Source organism: Nycticebus coucang, chromosome 2 (assembly GCF_027406575.1).
Source record: "Nycticebus coucang isolate mNycCou1 chromosome 2, mNycCou1.pri, whole genome shotgun sequence".
Lineage (NCBI taxonomy): Eukaryota > Metazoa > Chordata > Mammalia > Primates > Lorisidae > Nycticebus > Nycticebus coucang.
In genome coordinates, this window is record NC_069781.1 from 36,226,709 (window position 1) to 36,254,650 (window position 27,942).

At 42.0% G+C, this 27,942-nt stretch overlaps 2 protein-coding genes across 2 annotated transcripts in view; both read left to right on the forward strand.

Moving 5' to 3' along the window:
• GRIN3A (glutamate ionotropic receptor NMDA type subunit 3A) overlaps positions 1–27,942 on the forward strand; it is a 196,118-nt gene that overhangs the window by 150,793 nt on the left and 17,383 nt on the right. The gene's annotated exons all lie outside the window — the stretch shown is intronic.
• PPP3R2 (protein phosphatase 3 regulatory subunit B, beta) lies at positions 22,335–22,850 on the forward strand. The gene has a single exon (XM_053577443.1). The coding sequence runs from the start codon at positions 22,338–22,340 to the stop codon at positions 22,848–22,850; it is 513 nt and encodes a 170-aa protein (XP_053433418.1). The 5' UTR covers positions 22,335–22,337.

A 27,942-nucleotide genomic window follows, 5' to 3' on the forward strand; every position in this document is an offset into this window, starting at 1 on the left:
CTTCAGTCCGCCATCTTGTCTCCCACCGGCCTCTAAGCTCATATTTAAAAAGAGAAGCCAAATAAACTCATACAAGGACAGTTTAACATTGAAAACAAAAAATTCTAAAGCCAAAAATACTGACTTCAAATAGCCTCTAATTTCTAAGTACCCCAACATTTGTATTTCAACACAAAACCTTCTTCTGAACTTGAAACTACATATCTACTTTCCATTTAGCATTTCCACTTGAATAAATATAGGCATCTCAAATTTAACTTGTCAAAAGCTGAACTTCTGATCTTCCTTTCTAACTCTTTTCCTCTTGTACTTCATGTCTTGGTAATGGCACCTTTGGCTATCTAGTTACTCATTCCAGAAAATGGCAGGAATCTTTAATGCCTCCCATGTCTGACCTTCTGTATCCATCAACAAGCTATATATTGTCTTCCAAACACATCCCTCAAATATGCCCATTTATTGTCATCTCCACTGTCATCTCTCTAGTCCAAGCTATCATCGCTTCCCCGGGACACTGCAAAAGTCTCCTAATTTGCCTCTGTTTTCACTCCTGTCTTCCTCCAATCTGTTTTCCACTTGGCAGATCACTCTTCTGCTTAGAATCCCTGAAATGCCTTCCATGCTAATGAGGACAAAAATCTGAAATGCTGGCATTGCTTACAATGCCCTGTGGCACCAGCCCTAGCCTACCTCTCAGCCTCATCTCATGCCACTTTCCTCCTGGCTCATGACAGCCTCACCACCGTGGGCATTTTAGATGAAGACACATTAGCAGCTTCCCCACCTCAGGAAGGTGCTGCACATGCTGTTGCACATGCTGTTGCCTCGTCTTCCTCAAATACTCTTCCCGCTGCCATTTGTTCAGCTAAAGCCTTCACATTATCAATTCCCAGCTAAAATCTCCCTTCTTTGAACATATATCTGTGCTCTTGCGTTTAGCAAAGCACTATTCACAATAGCCAAGATTTGGAATCAACCTAACTGCCCATCAACAGATGAATGGATGAAGAAATTATGGTACATGTATACAATGGAATATTACACAGTCATGAAAAAGAATGAAATCCTGCCATTTGTGACATGGATGGAACTAATGAATATTATATTAAGTGAAATAAGCCAAGCCAGAAAGACAAATCTCATATGTTCTTACTCACATGTGGGAGCTAAATATTAAAAACAACTAATTTCATGGAGACAGAGAGTAGTATAATGGTGATCAGGGGTGGGAAAGAGTAGTGGGGGTGGAGAATAAAGTAAGGATAGTTAATGGGTACAAAAATATAGTTAGATAGTTATGCAGAATGAATATTTGATAGCACAACAAAGTGAGTTAAGGTACACTTTAAAATAACTACAAGAAAAATAAATAAATAAAAAATAAAATAAAATAAAATAACTACAAGAGTATAATGGGAATGTTCCTGACACAAAGAAATGATAAATGCCTGCGGGGATGGATACCCTGATTACCCTGATTTGATTAATTTACACTGTATGCCTGTATCAAAACATTACACGTACTCTATAATTATATACAACTATTATGTACCCATAATAATTAAAAATAAAATATTTTTAAATACAATGATAAAAATAAAATCTCCCTTTTTCAGACCTTGATAATCTTTGACCAATAGGAATCATATCTCCCTTCATCTCATATTACACTTCACATTATTTCATTGTACTTGTCATAATTTATAAATTTCACTATTTTTAAACATGCATTTAATCAGATTATTATTTTTTGGTGTATTCCCTCTTCATTAAATTATAAGAGCTCTGGGGGAGATGGGCAAAGACTTTGTTTACAATTATATTTGCAATATCTCATGTATAAGTATGGAATAAATGAATCAGAGAAACTAAACAACATACCAGAGAAGAAGGTGGAGACCAAGGTAAGAACATAAATCAGAAGTGACATTTGTAGCATCCTGAGATGAATAGGTCCCCCCCAGTTAATGTCTATCCAGAACTTCAGAATGTGACCTTAATTGGAAATAGGGTCTTTGAAAACATGGTTAATTAAGTGAAAATAAGGCCATGCTATATCTGGGTGTTCCCCAAGTCCAGTAACTTGTATCCTTATAAGGTGGCCATGTGAAAAGAGAAAATAAGGCCATATGACTGGAATATGCAACTGCCAGCCAAAGAATGCTAAAGATTGCCAGAAACTAAGACAGAACATAAAGTAGATGTCTCTCGGAGCCTCCAGAAAGAATCAGCCCTGCAGACATTTTTTATTTCAGATTTTTGGCCTCCCAAACTGTTAGAGAATGAATTTCTATTGTTTTAAGCCATCTAGTTTATAGTAATTTGTTACAGAATTCCTACAAACTAATACAGATAGATGGATAATGAAAATAGATAATAGAAAGACAGATAGATAGATGATAGGGATAGATTGATAATGAAAAGATGATATACAGGTAGATGACTGAATGTCAGATGATAGATGATAGATAAACCTGATGAGATTAACTCCAGCCAGAAGCTGAGGCGAGTTGGCCAGTGCTTCTGGCAATTAAGTTTACCTCTGATCTTCCTAGCAGCCATGATTTAAAGGACTAGAAGATGGTTTAGAAAGCTTTTTTATGGGAAAAAGAACAGGAAGTGACTCTGTCTTTAATTCCGAACTCTAAAATAATTATATTTTTAAAAAATGATACTGAATAACAGAGCTGAAATGTCTACAAGATGCAAAAGTATTTCTTATCTGGCTAATTCTTTTATTGATGCTTCATAAAAGTTGAGGGCATGATGTTAGATGTGATTCGATGAAAGCCTTTTTATTAACCTACTCAATCCGCCTATGCAAACTTAGGCCACCCGGAAGAACAGACTTGCTCATCCAACAATATTAGTGAGCACCCATTATGTGCCAGATCATTCTAGATACATTGGATATACCATTGAAAAAGAGACAAAGAGAAGTTTGCATTCTAGCAGGAGGAAACACATACACAGTGGACATGACACATAAGTAAATTAGCGGGTTTGTTACAAGGTGAGAAGCAGAATAAAGGTGGTGACAGCAGCCATGCAAGTCCTCATTGAGAAGAAGATCATTGATCAAAGATATGAGGGAGGCCCAGAGGAAAATGGAGACTTAGGAAACTAGCACAGTCTGCTGTGTACCACGTGATCAAAACTGGACCGGAGACATTTCTGCATTGATTTTCACTATAACTTTGTAAGGTAGACATTTTTAATCTTTATTTGGAAAGATTTCTGAAAGGAAATAAACTTAAGCTTACACTGGTCATCTGAGTTAATTCAACCAAGGAAGCAAACAAACCAGTTGTTTAAACTGTGTGTTCAAGCCAAAATCTCAGTGATTCAAAATAGACAGCACAACGTGAGATGAAAAGAACCTCACAATCATGTCCCCAAAGCCAGCAATGCTCGATGATTTTCACTTTCCTAATCACACACAGGCCTCGAGGCTGTTGCCATTTCAGAGGATCATCAGACCAAGATGTCAGCTGAAGAGACCACCTGATTCTGTGACCAAACCTCTGAGGGTACACAGCTCTGCAGGCTCAGAACCTAAGTCCACCTGGGCACACTGAGGGGAACATACTTTTGGAGACTTAAACAACTGCTAGCCTTGTCCCAAAACTTTGCACCAAAAGATGCTAGTCCACCAAAATCCTCCAGCAGGCAGTGGAACTTTCCTGCCCCTTATGGCCTCATATAAAAAGAGGTTTCCAACTGCTCTCAGCACAGAGGCCATCTTCATCTCTGACCAGTAGATTTCTCTTCTGTCCCTTTCTTTAAACTTGGCCTGAACCTCTCCAAAAATAAATAAATAAATAAATAAAATAAAGAAAAACAAGTGCTAACATGAACTTATCCCAGATGTAGTCCAATATAAAAGTATCTAATACAAAAACATGGTAAATCTGAAGGCATGCCTTTCTTGATTTGAACCTAGCTCTATCAATCATTAGCTGAATGACTTAACTGCTCTCAGGCCTTGAGTTTTCTCATCTGTGAATAGATAGAATAAAATCTGCCTTGCAATTTAGTTCTGAGAATAAGAGATCATTTAAGGAAGCACCTAATAAGAAACTTGGTACAGTACATAGTAAATAACAGCAGTACTAATTCTTCCCCTCCCTTCCTTAGTATATCTTCAGGTGTCTTCCTGTGGCTTATTTTAAAATGAGAAGCCCTCCATTAGATTTTTTGTATTTCATTTGCCAAAATTATCTACAGCCCACCACATCTAAGCCAATTAATGACATGGGAGTAGGATCACCATGATGGATTAGGCCTATCATGACTCACCCCCGGGACTGGTGATAGCATAGTCACCTTGAAACACAAAGTTATACAAAGAAGTGTGATTCCCTTAGGAAGAAGGAGCTGAAGGAATGGATGTTGAACAGACAACCGGTCACTTCTCCGCCACTCTGTAGACTTAGAAAGTCACTTCCTTTCTCATCTCACCTGCTGCCCACCATCTATACCATGAGGTATTTGGCTTTAATCATCTGCGATGTTCCTCCCAGCTTTGACACAGTGATTCTGGCTTCCCTTAATATCATTCTGAAATATGAATATTCAATATTCTATGCAGTATAGCATAATGGTTAGAAGCACGGATTTTGGAGACAATTCTAGATTTGAATCCCAGCTTTACTAACAATGTGATAACAGGAAAGTTTATTTGACCATTTGGGGCCTCACCTTCTGCAACCGGAGAGATAGTCATATATATTTCATAAGATTCTGGTGAAAATGAAACCAAATAATGTTTTTCAAATATTGAGCATCTCCAAATACAATGAACACAACATTACCTATTTTCTTAAGGATTATGAGTTTTCACTGTGTATGCTACAGGGCTATATAGATTTATCAGCAATTTCAAACAAAATTAAGTGTGGATCAAAAAAAAGATTTTGAGAAGTAAATAATCAGCAAAATCCATGAACTATTCAGGTGATACATGCAAAATATAGCAAAATTTTTTCAATTGTGATTTTATTTTTTAAGAAACAAGGTCTCACTCTGTCACCAAAGCTGAACTGCAGTGGCTCCTTCATAATTTACTGTAACCTCAAACTCCTGGGCTTAAGCAGTCCTCCTGCCTCAGCCTCCCATGTAGCTGAGAAACTATGGGTGCCTACCACCACACTTGGCTAGTTGGGTTTTTTTTAATTTGTACTTGTAAAGACAGAGTTCTCTCCATGTTGCCCGAGCTGGTCTCAAACTCCTGTCCTCAAGTGATGCTCCCACTTCAGCCTCTAAAAGTGCTAGAATTACAGGGATGAGGCTCCATGGCCTCAACCATGATTTTTAACAGGTCAAATCAGGAAAGGGACAGTCACTGAATAAGACTAATATCAGGATCAAGTGGTACTTGTTAAGACAACCTTGGGCTCACATCCTAGTTCAGCTGAATTTGGAAGGAGAGAATGGAGGAAAGGTGTGTCCTTAATGGCAAATTCAGAGACAGAAATAAAAGAGAGTTTTGATAACATCCAAGTGCAAGTGTGTGTAGAGATAGGAGGGTCATGCCCAGCCTCAAGGAATGTATGAACACACACACAGCCGTTCTTCTCAGGAAGGGCAGTCTACACAGGGCACGTCCTCAGTAACAAACTTTTCTATGATGTTGCTCACCTGTGCATGTTTAAACAGCCCAGCAATGCACATCATGGTGCACTGATGGACAGATTGTCTTGAACAACCTAAGACAGAATTGAGAAACCATCAGAACCTAAAGACAGAGCATGATTAAATGGAAGCAATCTTTGGCTCACTGGCTGAGCCTGGTTTCCCCTGCACAGAGGTCCTCTGCCTCCTGGATTTCCCATTGCTCAATACATGAATGCACTGAGTCTCTAACTGCTTTTGAATTTTTTTAACTTTCTCCCAGGAAGGATCAGAAAAATAAAGCAGAGTCCTATGGTCCTCAAACTGCGGCCTGCGGGCCACATGAGGCGGTGTGATTGTATTTGTTTGCATTTTGTTTTTTTACTTCAAAATAAGATGTGTGCAATGTGCATAGGAATTTCTTCATAGTTTTTTTGTAAACTAGTCCTGCCCTCCAACGGTCTGAGGTACAGTGAACTGGTCCCCTGTTTTAAAAGTTTGAGGACCCCTGGACGCTGCTTGCCATTCCTTTTGCCTCAAATGTCATACACGGCTGGGTTGCGTTCATGGACGTGGAGAAACCAGGATTGGCTTTGAAATCAGGCAAGCCATCTTGGAAGGCAACCTCTACCACCAGCTTATATTTGGCAAATTATTTAATCCATCTCAGCCTCAGCATCTTCATCTCTTCAGGGGCTCCTGTGAGGAGTAAGTAAATCGCAGTGTAGTAAACATGGCCCTCCTCTTCCCCCTGCCTGGGGGTGGGGTGCAGGGGCACAGGACAAAAGAAGCAGGTGGACCCTGGATGGTTCCTCTCCCACAGGCGCTCCTGATCCTTGAGGAATCCATTCCTTGGTTTATTTCTGACCTTACTTTACATTTTGCAAGTGACAGTCTTAGTCTCTGTCTATTGCCACAGAGCAATTAAACACCCTCTTTCACTCTGAAAAAAATACTCTAGTCTGGATAATGAATTATATGGTCACTGAGTGATAAAACATGAAAGGTGATTTTTTTCCCCCGTTTCTGGCAGTTGGATATTAATAACTGGCCACCTGTGAGAACCTTGACCTATTCACCTCCCATTGCTTTGCAACCCCAGAGCTGTTGAGCTGCAGTTCCTCTGAAAGATAAACTCATTTTTTTTTTTAATTCCAGGGCTTTATCTGCTCCCCAGAGTCTCCTAAGAAATTGCAGGTCCAATTCTGCAGACCAGACTCTGGCAATTTTCAAAGAGAAATTTGAAATTGACTTCAGATGTTTCCCCCACAATCCTTCTAGCACACCTGTGCCTCTGCCCACGGTGGACTCATTGTTGAACAATTCCACTGAGGACAACCTATGGCAGGGTGTAAATTTCCTTCATTTTTCTTTTGATTCAGCAGAAAAAAAGAAAATGTAATTTTTTTTCCAAGTCCCCAAGTGAATTTAAGAGCTCCAGGGAAATAGTCTTATGAAATCTCTTATTCACCAACTGGGTAAGCAAGGCAGCAGATCACAGTTTAGCAAGCTCCAGGATTCTTCAAGGAATTATTAAGATTTATGATGATACCTCTCTTTGCAAATCTCCTTTAAATAATGGTTTGAATAATGCACCTTTTAACCAAATGAGACTAGTCAAGAAGGAAACAGTGACCTTGGTAGGGAATGGATAGCATGCTCCAATAGAGGAGAATTTTAAAGAAGTTATTTGCAAAGGTACGCTTTAAAGAAACCAACAGAGATAGTGCGGTTTCCCAGGGTGGGTAAAGTGAGGCAGCCATTACTCCATCGAAGGAAAAATGAAGACAGCCATTTCCAGAACCCAGGGGGTTGAGAGAGGGCTTTCTAAGAGCTGTCGCCATTTGGTTAGGCGTACACCCTCTCCACAGTGATCCAGCCAGAACATAGCCAGGGAATAAATATCCAACCTCAACCTCCTCCCATCCCCACATCTACCACTACCTTAGGTCAAGGGAACTCCGCTTTCCAGGACACAAGACAGGATGAAGGAAGATGGATCTGGAAGGTCAGGAGGAAGTCCAGCGCTGACCTTTGTGGGCCAGCCAGTAAAGATCTGCAGCCTGACCACCTGAGGGTGTGCTGACTCTGCACCTCCAGACAGGGGTGTAGCCTGGAGAGAGACAGAGGACAGACGAGCACAGCCAAGTCCTCTGGGATGACCCTGGCCTTGGGATGAGACCACCGTGGTTTCACTATTACAGTGAAGAAGCAGCTCTATGTCCTTGACAAAATTACTTAGCCTCTCTGAGCCTCAGTTTCCTGTGTACCTTGCTGGGTTGTTACAGGTTTCTGAGTGAATCCGGGGTCTCCTCCTGTTGCCATTAAGTACTAAGGGACACTAGTAAGTATTAAGCTAGAAGCCAGACACTGGAGTGCTAGGAGCTCGCTCCCTGGACTCCACAGGCCTCAACTGCATGGGGTGGGGAAAAGGAGAAGCATATTTCAAAACAGTCTGGAAGTAAATCAGCAAACTTTCCAGGTGGTTTAATTATGAAGGAAAGTGCTCAAGAGGAAACATTGCCGTATTCCTGAACTTGTCCCATCCCTCACCTCACCCTGCTCCTGAAGGCCACCCCCAACCTGACCCATAGTCCCTTCCTGACCCTTTCTATCTTCAGTCTTTCCCCCAAGGGATGGGGCCACGTGGTAGAGATGGAGCAAGGGTGCCGGTCCAGCTCATGGTGAGGTCATTTTAAAGGTGCACATTTTAAATGGTTTATTTTTCAGAGGGCTGTATTAGTGCAAAAACGTAAAAATAGCCATGGTATAAAAACATCCATATGAAAAAGGCACATCAAAATGTCATGAATACAAATTACTTACCCTCTCTTTGAGTTCCCCTCTCTGCATAATAGAAGTTATGTTTTGCGTTTCTGGCTTGGCATGAGGAATAGAGCTAATGTTCTTGAAATCGCCTGACACTTAGTAGGTGCCGAATGGATGGTCTTTGTCCTGACTCTGCCAAAACCAGTCGTGGGACCCTTAGAAAATCACTTTACTTCTCTAAACGTGTTTCCTTGCCATAAAGCTGTGATTCTCAAAGGGCTCTATGTAGAGTCGTCTTAGCCTACCTTGTTGAAGATACAGGTGCAGGGACACAGACAGACAGCAACACAACTGACCTCCAGCCTGGGCTTTCCACCCCAAGCCTTGATGCCCAAGGACCACCAAAAGGTGCACCCGATATGTTCATATGCATTCAGCTATTAAGACTTGTTTGATGGGGCGGCGCCTGTGGCTCAGTGAGTAGGGCGCCGGACCCATATACGGAGGGTGGCGGGTTCAAACCCTGCCCCGGCCAAACTGCAACAACAAAAAAAAAAAAAATAGCCGGGCGTTGTGGCGGGCGCCTGTAGTCCCAGCTGCTCGGGAGGCTGAGGCAGAAGAATCGCCTGGGCCCTGGAGTTGGAGGTTGCTGTGAGCTGTGTGAGGCCACGGCACTCTACCAAGGGCGATAAGGTGAGACTCTGTCTCTACAAAAAAAAAAAAAAAAAAAGACTTGTTTGATGAGGAAGATGAATTTCAGCTCTCTCATAGCAAGTCCCTTCTTCCCTGTTAATTTGGGGAGAGAGAAAAGGGAAGGTTTGGTCAACTATACATTGAAAACCGAAGGGGATTACATAAATCATATCAAAAAGTTTCGATGCTGGTCAGTTTTCTTCCCAGTTTATCTTTAATTCATATTAAAAACCCAAAGGGAATTGTTAGGGCAGCAGGTGGAGGGGCTGAGTTTTCATGCAGTCTTTTCCACTCTTGACAACTAGGCCACATCTCAATACCCCACGGGCCCTGTTTTATCCCTACCCCTTCTCTTTTCAATTTAAAATGTCACTGCTATGCAACTGAGGAAAGTTATGGTGAGGCAAGGAGAGTTAATGACTGTAGATTGCTCTAAATTGAAAACTCGTGTTATGTCAGGCGCCACCTTGATAGCTGAGTGCTTCCCTTGGAATAGCCTAAGTAATTAAGTTTAATATTTAAGCCAAGCATAAGGTCAGATGGAACCTATCCAAGTAGCACTTTCTGAAAACCTGAAGAAGCACAAAGCCGTACGTGTGTCCTTTTTATGACATGGTGTAGAATTACACGTGAAGGAAGAGAAGCCAGTCTTACAAAGGCCTCACCTTTCTCTACCCTGCTACCAAAACAAATTTGTTCATTCATTCATGCATCCATCCATCCATCGCAAACATGTGCTGAATTCCCATGTGCCTGGCCCTGTTTCAGGTGCAGCCCAGGCAGAACTGAATATAGAGCTCACAGTCAGGGAGAGACAGGTTGCGATCAAACCCTGTCTCCCACACCATCCTGGGGCCAACAAGAGCAGTGACACAAATGAGGCCCTGATTCAGTCGTGGAAGAGCTAGAAGGAATTGGAGCAGTCTTCCCAGAAGGGGTAGAAGGAGAATCCTGCAGATAAAGCATAAGCAAGACCCTGCCACAAGGAATTGTAAGTGATAGAACTTGGCCCCGCCCTCCAAAGCCACTGCACCCAATCATGCTGGATGGAGGGAACTCCATGCCCTATTAGTGGTGCCCCTCCCCCAGGGGTTCCAAAATTACAGGTGGCCACCTGCCTTGGCCCACTTGTTATGCAGCCACAGCTAGACTCTGAAGTCAATTAAGGCCTTGTATATGGCTTCCCTGTTGCCTCCTCTTTTCTCCTGTCCTCATGAGCATTTCAGCTCTGGAGGTGACATGCCATGGGTTGACTCTCAGCCCCACCACTGTATCTATGCAAGGCATGTCACTTCTAAAACTTCAGATCTTCCCCCCAAACCGGGGATAATAACAGGGCCTGCTTGAAATATTTAATGAGACAGTTTATAGAGAACATCTGGCTTAACAAATGCTCCCACCTCCTTCACTGAGAACTATGCACACGAAAAATGTTGAGTGAATAACAAGCATACACAAGAAATTACAGTTGGTGTGCCCTCTCTCAGACCCAGCTTGGAGAAAGAGTCTCTTATCATTACAAGCGTCTTATAACTTCAACATTGTAAACATTCTTTTATTTATTGCTTACGTATGCTTACAGAACTGAAGACTTTTTTACTGGAGAACTTGAGAAATGTTGTGTCTGGAAATTTTCTCCTTTGCAAAGTGCTAGGTTAACTAGCTTTTATTAGTATCATGTTTTTTTTTTTCTTTCTTCCAGCTCAGCATCTAGGTATAAGTGAGAAAACGGGAGAAGAATTTATACAAACCATTAGGCTGCACCTGTAACAGAGCTTTACAGAAACAATAGTAACTATCGTCTTTATTTTTTTTAATTTCAGATTAAGATGAGGCTACAGATGATTAGGTTGCAATATTTGTGTTTGTTAGATAAGGTCCCTGCTGTAGTTCTGCCCCTCACCCAGGTGTACCACATACCCCTTGTACTGTGCCCCTTAGGTGAGAGCTCACCAATCCTCCTCCCTCCTCCCTTCTCTCCCCCTTCTCCCTCCCTTCTCCCACTTGAATTGAGTTTTTCTCTGGTGTGGGAGTGTATTAATTCATCCACCGGCTTCGTATTAGTATCGAGTACATTGGATGCTTGCTTTTCCATTCTTGTGATACTTTACTAAAGAGAATGTAACTATTGCCTTTAAATATGGTCAATGGTATTTCAGAGTCAGGCCTGGTAGGCAAGGCTGGGACCCACCATCCTCTAGTTTGTTTTCGTCTTGCGCGGCATCATCACAAAGTTAGGGCTGCTTCTCTGTTGCTGTCTGGCCTACTGCACCTATAAATGACAGAAGTTTGAATTCTGTCACAGGGAAAACGAATTCCAGCGTGTCCCCTTCATCCTTGCTGGTGACCAAGTCAGCTGATCCCATGGGATAAGGGAGCTCTTTTACATTCCAGAGATACTTGGGCATAAATTACACCCAAGACCACATACTGTTAATAGTTCTTGCTTTCCTCCTGGTTAAATGCAATGAGCTTATGAATATTCATGAATGGTATTTACTATGCAACTGAAAGGTATGAAGAGTGCTCCAACTGATTAGGGCTATTGTAAGAGGCAGTCTTCCATTTTTTTTAGACTTCCAGGCACCAAAATCTGTAGGAGGTCTCATGAAATGAGCCACCTCCCTCATCTCTGCTCTACGCGCAGAGTAGCAGCCCACAGGTTCTGAAGGGATTTTGGCTTCAGAAAACAGAGACAGCGCGGGAATGTGTGACGATCGCCATCTAGCGGCTCTGGTGAGAGGTGCTACAAAACACGGGGAAAGCGATCTTTGTTCCTCCCAAAGAGCATAAACCAAGTGCAAAAGTGTGGGAAACGGCCCTGACATTTCCCCCGATTCATCTGAAGACACTTCTTCCCCATGCAGCTGTGGAAGCGGGTGGAATTACAGGACATGTTGGATGAGAAGGCAGCTTCCCCGGGAAGCCGCGGAGTCCTTACTGGGGGGTGCCCCTCTCCTCGTACAACACAGGCGGCCTCCGCCAACATGGAAGCCAAAGCACACGCCCTGGGATCCCCTCGTTGGTCCCCTCTGTCCATCCCATCCAATAAGATTTCTGGCCTAGTGTTACGGGTTAAGTTGCATCCCCAAAAAAGATGTTGAGGTCCCGAGGTCCTCATCCCCATTTCCTCAGAATGTGGTCATTACAGATATGATTGGTTAGACTAAGATACAGTCACACTAGAGCAGCGTGAGCCTGGAGTCCAATCTGACTGGTGTCCTGGTCAACAGTATTGACAACTACCAGCCAGATGCAGTGGCGAACACCTGTAGTACCACCTACTTGGGAGGCGAAGGTGGGAGAATTGCTTTAGCTCAGGAGTCTGAATCCAGCCTGAGCAACACAGTCAGATCCCACTCTGGAATTATGTTCACCTGTGTTTTTAACGAGAGTAAAGGCAAAGAAAACAGTAAAAAAAAGAAAGAAAAAGACAACCACCACCCCAAGACAGACACGCAGAGCAAACATCACCAGTGATGATGAAGGCAGAGGCTGGATTTATGCTGCTACAAGCCCGGGAACGCTGCAGGTCACCAGCAAACCACAGGAGCTAGGAAGAAGCAAGGAAGGGTTGGCCTGCAGGTTTCAGATGGAGCATGACCCTGCCAACTTCTTGATTTCAAACTTCTAACCCCCAGAACTGGGAGACAATGAATGTCTGTTCTTCAAGACCTAGTCTGTGGTGCTTTGTTACAACAGCGCTAGCCAATTAATACACCCAGCTTTTCACTTCTAGTGCTGTGTCATCCCAGCTCAGGCCCTTGTCCTCCAGAAAAGCATGCGTAGTTGTCATAGCTGTCATCTAGCTACTCTCCCAGATCTTTTGGCCTCTTCCATCTACCCTGCACAATGCCAGATTCATCTCTCCAGAATACAATTCTGATTAAGTCACTCTTCTGATTAAATCCTATGCTTTCCCTATCAAATAGAAGCCAATGTTCAAGCCAAATATTCAAAAGCCTCCTTGATCTAGTCCCTTTCAGCTCAGCTTCTGATACTTTGCTCAAATACTTCAACCACAATAACGAACTTGCTGATACCCACACCTACCTTATTCCCACATCTGGTGATGACGGTACTTGTTCCCTTTGTCACCCTCAGTATCAAACATTTCTTGCACAAAAAAGAAAAAATATGTATCTTTCTCTATAATTTTCAAGCAAGAAATAATTTCTCAGTTTTCTGAGTTCTCACAGGTCTTTGCCTTTACCAATCTGGTGACATCTTTTGTTTTCTATCTTGTGCTATTATTAATTATAACTCTTTAATTTAAGAATTAATAATTTCGAGTGCACTGACTACACTCTATAAGCAGTCAGTGAGTTTTCTGAGGACAAACCATCTCCAAATGCCCTTAGTGCTTTACATGCCAAAACATGACTGAATAAATGATGCCCTGTGAGGAATTACTCTGTAAATATTGCCCTTTCTGTAGTGTCTGGGGAATGGCTAGACTTTCTTTCCACTTCAGTCATACCGTGCTCTTCCTACCTTGACCTCCCTTCTCCAATCATGCTGACTTTCTTCAAGTAAGTTCCTCCTACTTGTTCTGTTCCTCCTGCCTCAGTGCCTTTGCACATGGAGTTCTTTCTGCCTGGAACACTCATCCCTTCCAAGAATATCTGGTTAACTCCTTTTACTCCTTGAGACTGGAGTTCAATCATCACTTCCCCACTAAAGGTTTCCTGTGTGCAACCTCTCTGGACACCATGCACCTCTCATCTGTAACACTGAAGGCAGGTGTTCCTTTACATCTATGAACATGTCTATCTTCCCTACAAAACCATAAGCTCCATGAGAACAGGGACAGCAGGGAAAATATCCACTTTAGGTCGCTATTGTATCCCCTTCACATAGTCCCTGCTTGATAAACATTTATTGAGAAATCAAATGAAGAGTTGAGTACATATGTGAACAGTCCATTAGAATTTTTTAGGCAAGCCTAAGGTAGCCAATAATTGTAACTTCTACCACTTCTGTGTTTACTATGTGCTGGGTGTTGACCCTAGATCTCCCTGTGTCTCATTCAATCCTGAAAATTATGCTATGAGTTATCAATAGTTGACCCAGGTGAGTGAACAGCGAATAACTCACACAAGTAACTCTGCCCAAGGACATGGAGTTTGCTAAATGGCAAAACTTTGATTTAAAACCACATACCCCCAAACTCCTATTAAACATCATCCTAGTTCTACAAAAGAAAACCAAGTATGTTATTCCTAATCCTTTTGAATATGCATGATAAACATTAAAACACTGACAGCCGTACTGCTTCTTAAACTGTAGGTTTCTAAATGGCAGAATTATCTTTCTCAAAGGGACTGTGCCTTACTCATCATAGAAAACACCATCCCCTGGCATGGAGCCTGACACATGGGAGGTGTTCAGTACATACTTGCCAAATGAATTTAAACTTGAAATAAGGTTTGTCATGTCCAGAAAAGATAAAACACGTCTAGCTAAAGTCAAATTCTGCTTCACAGAGAGCAAATAACCCAGTAGGAAAGGGAAGAGAGAGGAGGGTACAAACTTCACGGAGCACCTATTATGTGCCAGCACGATTTTAGATTTTTTTTGTATTTTTCATTTTAGATATTATCTCACATATTCCTACAATAAACTATGACACCATTATGTCTTTCCTGCTCTGCAGAGAAGAAACCTAATGTTCAGAAGCAGGTTAAACTCAAGGCTGTGTGGTTCCACAGGTGACACTGGGGCCAATGTCAACACAGTTAGATGTTAAATCTGGTGACCAGCAACACTACCGAAAGGTGAGAGAGTCCAGCCAAAGGTTCAGAACCACCTTCATGGCTTCTTGAATAATCTTGCTGAGGAACCTGGTCTTCTGACTGGCTTAAAAGATGAAGCTTTACATGAGCCTCCATTTCATCGCTTCAATTTCTGTCTGTTTTATTTTCCAATGTTGGTTATTTTTTGCACGTGACCAAAGCTCATAGTTCTTTATCTGAAAACCTTTGAGGAGAAAAGAAATGACTTGCTGAAATAGAAGTGCTGTCAGGCTCCCAATTTCTTCCAAAACAATCAGTCAACACTTTTAATTGAGTTACTGCAGTGAATGTCCTGCAGTCCACATCAATCCACAGTGATAAATGGAAAGGGTAACAAATCGTGTTTTCCATGGAAATGACTAGGAAAAATGGCCAGAGAAAATTGAAACAATGGCATTGAGTCTATAATAATGCTGAACTGCAAAGTTTATGAAATGTGGAACAATGGGAACTCAACTTCACATCGACTAAACTCCAGATCTAGCATAATGTTCCATCGTCTACAAAGCAAGAGTAAAATGATTCTGCTTGTACACTTGAATCATTTCCATGAAGTGGTACCATCTTCTTGGTATGATCTGTCCAACCATTCAATTAATTAACTCTTGTGACAAAATATCCCCTATTCCATAACATTCCTACATATACTACCTCACCTGACTCTCACCATAGCCATATGCAATAGATAAATTATTGCTATTTTACAGATGATAACACAGCAAAGGGCTCTCTAGGGGCTCACAGGTAATCAGGGAAGAGCTGAGACTTGAACCAGGCCTATTTATAACAACTGCACTTTCTCTACTACCCTCGCTGCCTCCTAGTAAAACACTCACATAGAAGAATACAGCTTACTAATAAAAGTAAGCTTTCTAAATAATGACTCTCAAGGAATTACTCAGAAGAGTGTCCTGAGTCTTGGTAGGCCAGGGATGTCAGTTGCTACTTTTCTCAAGCCTGGGATGGAAAGTCTGCCGTCAGTTCTCAGAGAGCTCAGGGGAAGCCAGAATTAATGCTGGGAAGGTACTTAGAGCATGGCGTGGCATACCATAACAAATACACAAGGAGTGTTTGGTAAACGGACATACACATACTTAAGTGTCCAGTGTGGTGTGACTGGAGACGCGAATGAACAATAGCTTTGCCGTGGGTGTAAACTCATTCCTGTAATTATTAAGTCAAGAAACAGACTACACGGGACAGGATGGTGTGTAGTGAAGTTCTTTATTTAGGAGTTTGATTTTATGCCTTTCTAATCACATACACACTTAATCTATTATCTGTTAGTTTTACCATTACCTCAATTTACCTATCTGAAATCAACTTGAAAGGAAATATCCTGTTACCACATCAACACAATCACATTTGCAGTAAACATATTCTTCTAGACACTGACTAATCTCTGGGCAGGTGTGTAAACAAAATCATAAAGAAGAAAGTAGCCACAGGGGAACAGAGTTAATGTAAGAATATCTTCAAGCGTTCACTCAATTTACTCAGTATGAAGTAACAACTATGTCTTTTCCTCAGGGCAGAGCACCTATAGACCTCTGACAACATGTTGTTAACATACGTCAACCCTTTGGCCCGTATCTCTGAGGAAGGGTGGCATGCCCTTTGATCTCAGGCTTCACGGGGTGCACAGCTTCAGAGAATGGGCTTGTGGAATTTTTAACTCCAGGGAAGCCAACTCTGCGTGTGTCCTAGCGGGGCCCAGGTCCCTTAAGCCTCTGGAAGAATAGCAAGTCATTTTAAACTCAAGCTGAGTTCACTTTGTGTGCTTGATGTAGGATATGTTTATTTCTAAATATTATCCTACGGTCCAGGGCAAGGAGGTAGTCTTTCTTTAAGACTTATAGCAGGGAAAATAATAATAAAATTAGTTATAACAATAATAACAATGATGTATCAGATGGGCTAACATCAGCTTTAATCCTTATAAAATTGCACAAAATATGTATTAGTAGCCCCATTTGTTCAGATGGGAAAACTGACATCAAGCAACTTGTGCGAAGTTCTACTACTACACTTAATATTTGAGGTGGGGGTGGTGTCTCACACTTGTAATCCTAGCACTCTGGGAGGTCAAGGCGAGTGGGTTGCCTGAGCTGAGGAGTTGAAGACTAGCCTGAGCAAAGGGATACCATGTCTCTACTAAAAATAGAAAAACTAGCCAGGTGTTGTTGTGGGTACCCGTAGTCCCAGCTACACAGAGGTTGAAGCAAGAGGGTTGCTCAAACCCAAGAGTTTAAGGTTGCTGGGAGCTATGACATGGTATTCTACCCAGAGTGACAGAGTGAGACTGTCTCAAAAAAATAAAATAAATAAAACTTTTTTAAAACTTTAAAAAAGGGTGGGGCTCAGCAGCTGTAGCTCAGCGCTAGGGCGCCAGCAACATACACCAGAGCTGGTGGGTTCAAATCCAGCCCGGGCCTGCCAAACAACAATGACAACTACAACCAAACAATAGCTGAGCATTGTGGAGGGTGCTTGTAGTCTCAGCTCCTTGGGAGGCTAAGGCAAGAGAATCACTTAAGCCCAAGCGTTTGAGGTTGCTGTGAGCTGTGCCACCATGGCACTCTACGGAGGGCAACATAGTGAGACTCTGTCTCAAAAAAAAAAAAACTTTAAAGAAGGTTCGGCACCCATAGGACAGTGGTTATGGCGCCAGCCACATACACTCAAGCTGGCGGGTTCAAACCCAGCCCAGGCCAGCTAAACAACAATGACAACTGCAACAACAAAAAATAGCCATCCAACAAAGGTTTAATAACCAGAATTCACAGAGAATTCAAACGTATAAGCAAGAAAAGAACAAGTGATCCCATCGCAGGCTGGGCAAGGGACTTGAAGAGAAACTTCTCTGAAGAAGACGGGTGCACGGCCTACAGACATATGAAAAAATGCTCATCATCTTTAAGCATCAGAGAAATGCAAATCAAAACTACTTTGAGATATCATCTAACTCCAGTAAGATTAGGCCATACCACAAAATCCCAAGACCAGAGATGTTGGCGTGGATGTGGAGAAAAGGGAACACTTCTACACTGCTGGTGGGAATGCAAATTAATACATTCCTTTTGGAAAAATGTTTGGTGAACACTTAGAGATCTAAAAATAGATCTGCCAGGCGGCGCCTGTGGCTCAACGTGTAGGGCGCCGGTCCCATATGCCGGAGGTGGCGGGTTCAAGCCCAGCCCCGGCCAAAAAAAAATAAATAAATAAATAAAAATAAATAAATAAAAATAGATCTGCCATTCAATCCTATAATTCTGCTACTAGGTATATACCCAGAAGACCAAAAATCACATCATAACAAAGATATTTGTACCAGAATGTTTATTTCAGCCTAATTCATAATTGCTAAGTCATGGAAAAAGCCCAAGTGCCCATCGATCCATGAATGGATTAATAAATTGTGTCATATGTACACCATGGAATATCATGCAGCCTTAAAGAAAGATGGAGACTTTACCTCTTTCATGTTTACATGGATTGGAGGTGGAACATATTCTTCTTAGTAAAGTATCTCAGGAATGGAAGAAAAAGTATCCAATGTACTCAGCCCTACTGTGAAAGTAATTTATGGCTTTCATATGAAAGCTAGAACCCAGTTATAACCTAAGAATAGGGGGAAGGGGGAAAGGGAAGGGAGGGAGGGGGAGGGGGGCAGAGGGAGGGTTATTGGTGGGATTACACCTGCGGTGCATCTTACAAGGGTATATGTGAAACTTAGTAAATGTAGAATATAAATGTCTTAACACAATAACTAAGAAAATGCCAGGAAGGCTATGTTAACCAGTGTGATGAAAATGTGTCAAACGGTCTATAAAACCAGTGTATGGTGCCCCATGATCGCATTAATGTACACAGCTATGATTTATTAAAAAAAAAAAATAGCCAGGTGTTGTGGCAGCTACTTGGGAGGCTGAGGCAAGAGAATTGCTTAAGCCCAAGAGTTTGAGGTTGCTGTGAGCTGTGATGCCACAGCACTCTACTAGGTTGACATAGTGAGACTCTGTCTCAAAAAAAAAAAAGCGACAATTAAAAAACAATCAGATTTGATGTTGGTTTGCCTGATTCTAAATTCTTTTCTTTTCCCTTAAACTGTCAAAATCTGTGGTGTCCAATATAATGCCAGATATAGCTACTGAGCACTCAGAACACTATGAGTCCTGAGACGAGCTGTAATATAAAATATACACTTAGTACCAAAAACAGTAAAATAACTCATTAATTAATTGTAACAGTGATGACATGTTGAAATGATAACACTGGATATATGTGGTTAAACATTTTATTAAATTTAATTTCACTTTTTGCTTTTTAATGCTGGTACTAAAAAATTTTTAATTACATATAGTATAATGAATATTATATTTTTATTGGACACTACGGCTACAGATTGTTAGAAGATCCACCTGATTTATCTCACATACATATGCTAATCTCAGACAGAATTAGCTAGGATGAAAATATTTTCGTCTTTGAATTATTCTCATGGCACTATAATACTAGATTCCAAACACTCAGTTCCATAATATCTTTCAGACTGTTTTTATTTTCTACCATAATCCATGGCACAAAAATATATCACATTACAAACCTAAAACTACCTGGTATTCCTTTATCTTATATATACTATATTTAGTAGTATTTTAACTAAAATAATGTCATGAAATAATATACTATTTCCCCTTACAGATGACATTTTTTGTCCAATGATATGCTACTCCATTTTTTTATTGTTGCTTATAACCCACTAAACTAACTTTGCTACCCACTAACTAATATGTTGCAACCTACACTCTGTAAAATTCATGAGAGTGCCTAAAAGTGAGATAGTGATTCTTTCTACACAGAGGTGAAGGGAGATTTTAGTAAATACAAATATGAGCCTAGAAGAAATGAATGGTCTAGTGGAGGCCTATAGCTGTAGCAAATTCTGTGGCCTGTTCAGTTGGCAAAATTGAGGGGAGCTCGTCAGGCTAAGTGCTTCCTCCCTCCTATGGAGTCAGCCCTAAGGGACACAGCTAATGTCCATCTACTGCACTGTCTGTTCAGCATCACCCCTACTTATAAGAAACAGCACATGCCTCTTTGGCTACCTGCTCTTCCTATCCAGCGCTTCCTCTGACCCCAGCTCCAGCCATGAGGTGCAAGTACAAGCTCGCATGTGTCTAATGACTCAGGAGTGGGAATCCAACCCAAGTGAGAACAATTAGAGCCTGTTCCTGGGATCTGTGGGCATCTATCTACCAGGAGAAAGTCAATCTTTTCTGCTGATAAACCCCCAAAGTGCTAACTTGGAGTCTGTCCGTGGTCATGTCCTCTGCCATGCAGAAGAAATGCTTCATCACAGGAGAATATGAAGGACGGAAAAGCGAACTGATTGATGCCCAGAGGTCAATGGTCCCCAGTCCGTGCAGGGCCAGCAGCTTCAGGGGCATGTGCCAAAATAAGAGAAAATATTTTCATACAGGGTCCTATAATGCTCTGATGTTACCATCGTGAAATTCTTAATAATTTTCAAATGAGGAGTTCTGGTTTTTCATTTTACACTAAACCCTGCACATTCTGTAACTGGTCCTAAGGCCTTGGTTCCAACTGTTCCTTAAACCCAGGGTGATCTTCACCCTTTCTAACACTGGATTGTTCAGATCTTCATTTGATTCTTCCAACAAATTGTCTTTGTTGATAAGCTTCTTAGAGGAGGGTTCTCTTTCTTTTGGTAAAAAATCTAGATTACATTGTGGTCAAAGACACATAATTAGGCCAATAGTGCCATTCTAGAGATTACACGCCCCCTTGTTGTGCTCAGAGGGTACAGTTCTGTCCCTGCTCCTAAGGCTTTTGACAGCTCGGAACAGCACCTCCAGGCCCTCAGCTTCTCCTTCCAGGGTCTAGAAAGATCTTTGTGCTCTAGAAAAAACATAGACCAGAGTGGTTGGTAGCATTTGGATACCAGATGATTTCAGGCATCTTGTGATATAATTTAAAGTGATTTTAACATTGCAAATCCAATAGATTAGTACCCAAACTGTACCCTGTTCATTTCTCTGAGTAACTGGAAATCAAACAAATAAGACAAAATAAGAGAAAATATGTTCCCAGTATAACATCACAGTCTGGCTGGGCTTTATTTATATAATACTTATGATCACCTTTAAAAAATATCCATGGATTATCATTTGTTTATAAAGGAAATAAAACAGCCATACCTAGTGATAGAAGTATCCAGCACCTTATGGTGCCAGTTTCAGTATGGTAATCTGGAGACTGATCTTCTGGCTGAGCTAAGGAACAGGGAGCTTGCTACCATTTTTTAAAGTGAAGGAGTGTGTGACTCAGTGGCCTGGGGCTCCCCCATGTCCCTTTGAACCTTACTGCTCTGGAGCCATATTTCTTTCTTATGCATTTGCAGTAATTGATGTGCTCCTGAAGGAAAGAACATGTGAGATTAATCTCAACCAAAGGAACAAGTCTAGTTGAAATAAAAGGGGAACGGTAGGATAGTCCAGAGGCTAGTGTCGCTCTAACCTCACACAAAGGGCTTCCTTGGGCACCCTGCGCCATTCCCCAAATGTTCTGCAGGACAGCAGCCAGGCACCAAACCAGGAAAGACACGAATTGGAAGCGAGATGATGGAATCTAAGTAATAGAGTAATACAGGCTATTGTTCTTGGGATGTGTGTCCCTTTAAAAAGTGCTCCAGGTTCAGGAATACTTTAATGTCTGCAGATGATCCACATAAGAAATTTTCGGTGCTGTCTGGGTGATCTCCTACAAAGACTCTGAACCCCATGTCCTAGAAAAGGTACAGAAGATGTGAGTCCCGGCTTCCCCTCCTAGAGAATTACAGGAAATATATGTAATTTCAATATCTTGACATATTCTCTCATTTAGTCCTAACACTAGGCCTGTACAGCAATCATAAGGCGTCCTTGGTTTCAGGTCCGTCATTCGACACGTGCTTATTTAGTAGATTCATGCTGCGTGTCACACTGTGCAGCCAGGATCCTGCGGGGAATAACACAGATGTGTCCCCGGCCTCCTTGGGGTTTATTTTCTTAGGAGAAAAAGAAAACAATGAGGAAATGAGAAGATAAAATAATTTCAAAGGGAACAGGAGAGATAATGAAAAGCTACAAGGGTTTTGAGAAAGAAAAAGGGTTTGAGAAAAGAGGAGGGTTAGGTGCCCAGTTAGAGAAAAGAGGAGGGTTAGGTGCCCAGCCCTCTGCCCCTCCTGGGCTGGTCTTGCGCTCTGCTCCCCCCTCCCCGCCCCGTGTCCTCCGCTCTGCTCCCGCCTCCCATTCTCGCTCCCGTACCCTCACCCAGCACCCGCTGCGCTCCTCTCCCCACTTTCTCACCCCAGGGAGGGGGAGTCTCGCGAGCCACCCACCCACCAGGGCGCAACCGTCTCAGCGCGAGCCCCTCAGCGGCCGTCCGGTTGCCCAGGTGGCCACGATGGGAAATGAGACCAGTTACCCGGCGGAGATTTGCCCCCACTTCGACAGCGATGAAATTAAAAGGCTGACCAAGAGCTTCCGGAAGCTGGACGTGGACAAGTCGGGCTCCCTGAGCGTGGAGGAGTTCATGGCCATGCCCGAGCTGCAGCAGAACCCGCTGGTGCAGCGAGTGATCGACGTCTTTGACATCGACGGCAACGGAGAGGTGGACTTCCACGAGTTCATCCTGGGGACGTCCCAGTTCAGCCTCACGGGGAACGAGGAGCAGAAGCTGCGGTTCGCCTTCAGCATCTACGACATGGATAGAGACGGCTACATCTCCAACGGGGAGCTGTTCCAGGTGCTGAAGATGATGGTGGGCGACAACGTGAAGGACTGGGAGTTACAGCAGCTGGTGGACAAAACCATCATCACGCTGGACCGGGACGGCGACGGGAAGATATCCTTTGAGGAGTTCAGCGCAGTGGTCCGGAAAATGGAGATCCACAAGAAGCTGGTCGTAAGAGTGTAAGCCTTTTTCTTAAGAATGCCACCCAACAACTTTGCTTTCTTCTTCATTTCAAGATTTGCTCAAGACATCCAGCCGCTCTCTGACTGATGGCGCGTTTCTCTTTGGGAAGCCCCATTTTCTAACACAGGTTTCATTGCCCGTTCTGTGTTATTAATTCTTCTTCTCCCAGGGATGGGAGGTAACAGAATGAAGCAGGCAAGGGCAAGACAGAGGAGCATGGTGGTAAAAGAAAAGGAAACGGCTTTTATAAATACATTGTCTTTGTTTTGATTCAGAGACCAAACTAGAAAAAAAATGTAAAGTTCAAAAACAAGAAAATATACATCTGTGCCTTTATTTCTCATCATTTTGTCTATGGGAGGACAGTTAGAGTTTTCATGGGTGTCGGGTGAACCCCTTTCATTTGGTTGTGAGGGTTAGATGTCTTTGGCAGACTGTCAACTTCCTATTGTAGCGACAGGGACGAGCACTGCTTGAGCACCTTTTCATCACCTCTCACCAGATCAGAGGTCCGCCTTTTCCTTTCCCAGCTCACAGCATCATTCTCAGTAAGGTACCCAGAAATCCCTGAGCATGTTGAAGGGGTAGGAGTCCATTCTGGCTCCTCTATCTCATCAATCCAGCTCCCTCCTGAACAGTAACCAGCTTCAAGGTGCTTGTAAAAGACACTAAGCCTAGACTAAGTGCCCGACCCAACTATCAGTCTTAGTAGCTGTGGGTTTTCAGAAATGGTCGCCCATTATAGTATTAATTTCAGCAAAGGAGACTTCCAATCAAAGAGGACAGTGGCTGTCCCAGAAAGTGCTTTCACCTCCAGCACGGAGCCCATCCCAGGAGGAGGGAGTGGGGCACATTCAGAGTCCATCTTCCCACGATGTGGAGGTGGTTGAGAATCAGGCCACAGTGGCGTTGCTCCTGGTACTCAGAGATGCAGCTATCCACAAGCATGTCTCAACAGCGGACGTGAGTGCTGGGTACGTTAGTTAAGCTTGATTTTGAAAATCAAATCCAGGGTCTAGCAGGGAAGCTGGAGCAGTGCAGCTCCGTTCCTAATGCATGTTCAGCCCAGAGTCCTTCACGCCTTGCCAAACCCCATGTAGGGGTGTGCTGAAGCCTGCCGGGACTGGACCAGATTCAACATATACCCGTATCTCCCCACTTATTTGTGTCATGTTAGTAGCTTCAGGTTAGCCATGGTAGAAAAGGATCACAAGCTTTTGTTTTGTTATGAAAAATTAGTTTACCAGTGAATATATAACTGCCTGGACTCCAAATGCTACCAGCTCTCTGAAGCCCCACATACTACAGTCAGTTCTCAAGAGTAGTCCTTGGAAGAGCAGGGGGGGAGCTGGTCCCAGAGTCCACCACTTCACACCCTTCTCTGTCACACAGAGGATCACTACTCCCATGAGGGGCATAAGGCTCTCCAAACACCAGGACAGTGAGTCATACTCTCCGCACACTTAAACAAGGGATATGCCACTCAGGTGATTCTTCTCAAGACAAAATCAGTTATATTTTGAAGAATCTTGCAACCAGCCCTGACCATTAAAAAAGAATAATAAGACCACACATTTATTCGCTGCAGGGCACTCCTCTACCAAGGCCCCCCCACCACACTTTTTTATATAATAGATTACTTAGGAACCACAAACAATATGGGTCTTTATCTCTTTAATTCCTTTATAGTCCTAAAGGATTAACAATCAGCAAACACTCACAACGCTGTAGTGATATAGTGATGGGAATTATAGCTCTATAGGGTGAACATAATTGACCTATGTAAGGTAGCTTAACCAGGGTAACATAGTTCAAAGATTCAGACACACTGGAGTTTGGCCTTCAGTACTTACAACTGGGTTATCACAGCCACTTCTTTTCAGCTGTGTGAGCACTAGTGACTTACTTAGCCTCTCTGTGCCTTTCCACCTAATTAAAAAGAGGATCCATCCCAGGGTTATTTTGAGGATTCAAAATTATAAATTATGCAAAGTGCCTCAAATACTACGTTTATTCTGTGAATTTCCTGCCCTTCCCCCTTCCTCCTGTTCGACTTGTTTTCCCTGTCTTCTTTTTTTGCATGTATATGTGCAAATTTATTCATATCAGACATGCTGATGCTTTTTACTGAAAAGCTACTAACCCTTTTCCTAGCATGTTGTAAATGATTCTCCATTTTCAAGTTTTCCTGTTATCTCTGTTTTTGTTAGAGTTTATTATATAGGAGTTTGAAATTTTACATGGCTTTACTTATTTTATTATATATTCTTCTAATCTTTCAGTTGTTGAAAAAGATTGGTTTTTGGAATAAATATTTTGTGTCCAGTGCTGTATTTTTTGAAAAATGATGAACACTTCAATCCATTTTCAACTCTTATGCTAAAGAGTGGAAACTATGTTAGTTTTTCTTCACTAATACTTTCAATTTTGTTCCAATACTTCAGAGGCTCTTTAGCCAATAAAAGGCTGCTTCCATCCTAGGGTGGCCTGTACTCCTTTATGGTAATTGTGATTTTTATTTAAAAATCTTTTTATTTTTTGGGCGGCACCTGTGGCTCAGTGAGTAGGGTGCCGGCCCCATATGCCGAGGGTGGCGGGTTCAAACCCAGCCCCGGCCAAACTGCAACAAAAAAAATAGCCGGGCGTTGTGGCGGGCGCCTGTAGTCCCAGCTGCTGGGGAGGCTGAGGCAAGAGAATCGCGTAAGCCCAAGAGTTAAGAGGTTGCTGTGAGCCGTGTGATGCCACGGCACTCTACCCGAGGGCAATACAGTGAGACTCTGTCTCTACAAAAAAAAAAAAAAATCTTTTTATTTTTTAAATAGTGGCAAATTTTTAAAAAGCATTATAAGAATAAGCACTGTGTAAAACCAACAACAACAAAATTCAATTTGTGGGTCAGATTAAGCCTATGAGCTGTGAAATGTTGTCCTCTGATCTACACAGCTTTATTGCTACTGCTGTGTCCCTTTGGTTTTTGAGTTTTTCATTATGAGTCAGCTAATTGTTTTAATGGTGACAAGATGCATGATTTATAATTTATAGCTACCGGCCACTGGGATAGGCATGACAATCAGCTCAGCAGAAGTCCAGTTTCATTCTCTGTCTAGTGGCCTTGCTCCTGTACCCTGATGACATCCTGTTTTAACAACATCTGGGCCTCTTTCTTTCCAAATCATGCAGAATAGATAAAACACCAGTCACTCTAACTATCCATCTGCTTCCTAACAGAGAGAATCAGAAGCATAAGTGAAGAATGGAATCTGTAATTTTTTCTTTTAATTTTGGGGAGGCTTTTCCCTGAAAATGTTTCTAAAGCATAATAGAAAATAAACCAAATAAAAAAAAAAAAAAAAGAAAATAAACCAACTGTTCTGAGGTCATATTTTTTTCTTCTGTTTTCAAAAAGAATGTCTCACGGTCTGGGGATTACAACACATGGTAGAGAACAGACACGGTCCATGATTGGTTTCATAACAACATATTGTTCCTGAGTGCTGTGGCCTCAGAGCATACTGGTTGCTGTTATCAGTTTAAATACTGTCACCTGTTTCTAAGGATGAGTTGAAAAATGGAAGATTATTTAAAACTGCCTTACCTAATGTATTTGTTTCTTGCAATGCATGGAACGAAAGAGGTGGGGACCGTCTGACAAGCAATCCACCTCTTCGCCTCAGTTTTCTGTGTTTTGAAAATGGACGCTTGTTTTGCTTACATTAATACGACCACCAGAAATAATTTGAGACAAATAAATATAGGACCCACAAAATAAGGGGATTGCAGTGAGGTAGAAACAAAGCTAAGGGTTCAGGGTCAGAAAGCTCAGTTCAAATCCTTGCTTTGCCTCTTACCAGGTGGGTGACTTTGGAGAAGACGCATCTCTCTATGGCATCATCTGAAAAGCTGAAATGATGGCACCCACCTCACAGTGTTGTTGTCAAGATTAAATGACATAACAGAAGTCATATCAAAAGTTATGGGACAATTGCTCAATAAATGTTAACTCTTATCACCTCAAGGAATTGCATAGAACTAGATTTGTTGGCAACTGGCAATTAACTGAGAGAAAAAAACAAAGCATTTTAACTGGGAAGCAAATGTGATTCCCCTTCACCCCCAATATCCAGTACTACAGCCAGAAATAGGCTCTTAGTTTAAGATCACTGCCACAAAGCCTTAGGTAGCTATATTAGATAGGCTGACTGAGTAATTAAGTTTTTAATTCCAGTCACTCTAGAAGCTGAAATATTTTTACTTTGTTAAATTTGAGCATGTAATATAACATGTTTCAAACCCCTGCTCATAATTTTAACATGTTTCAAACATAATTATAACATGTTTCAAACCCCTGCTCATAATTTTAATTCCCATATTTTAATGTGCACATTTCAGGAAATATAATGTCTCTTTTTAAGAGTTCCTCTTGGCTACACTCACTTTTCTCACATACAATTTCCTCCACAAAGTGCAATAGGTTGGGCTAGAAATGAGAATGTCTTTCTCTATTAACCTTTCTCTGGTTCTCCAGGGATTCTGTGGTCCCCTCTACAAGCGAGGGGGCATGGAGGAACTTGGTGGTGTTCCCATTGTTTTCTTTCTGGGCTAGGATTACACCAATGTCCAGCTTTTAGAATGGGTATGGCTAAAAACTAAGTGAGGGCACAAAAGGAAACAGGGTCTTCACATGTCCTTTAAATATCGATGCCCAGCTGGCCCCATGGCTCACATCTGTAAGCTCAATCTCAGCACTTTGGCATGCCCAGGCAGGATTGCTTGAGCCCAGAACTTTGAGATTTCAGTGAGCTATGATAATATTACTGCACCTTAGCATAGGCACAGAGCGAGACCTTGTCTCAAAAAAAAAAAACTAATGATATTTTAGAATTTCATACACAAAGTTTTTTTATTGCAGAAACATTTATTATATATAATAAATTATAATTTCTTACTTTGAGACAGAATCTCACTGTGGTACCCTGAGAAGAGTGCCATAGCATGATAGCTCACAGCAACCTCAAGCTCTTGGGCTCAAGTGATTGTCTTGCCTCATTGTTTCTATTTTTAGAGATGAGGTCTCACTAGTGCTTAGGCTAGT

Bases quoted from the DNA above. Each gene is read 5' to 3' on its own strand.
- PPP3R2 (XM_053577443.1), top strand. From the start codon at position 22,338: ATGGGAAATGAGACCAGTTACCCGGCGGAGATTTGCCCCCACTTCGAC.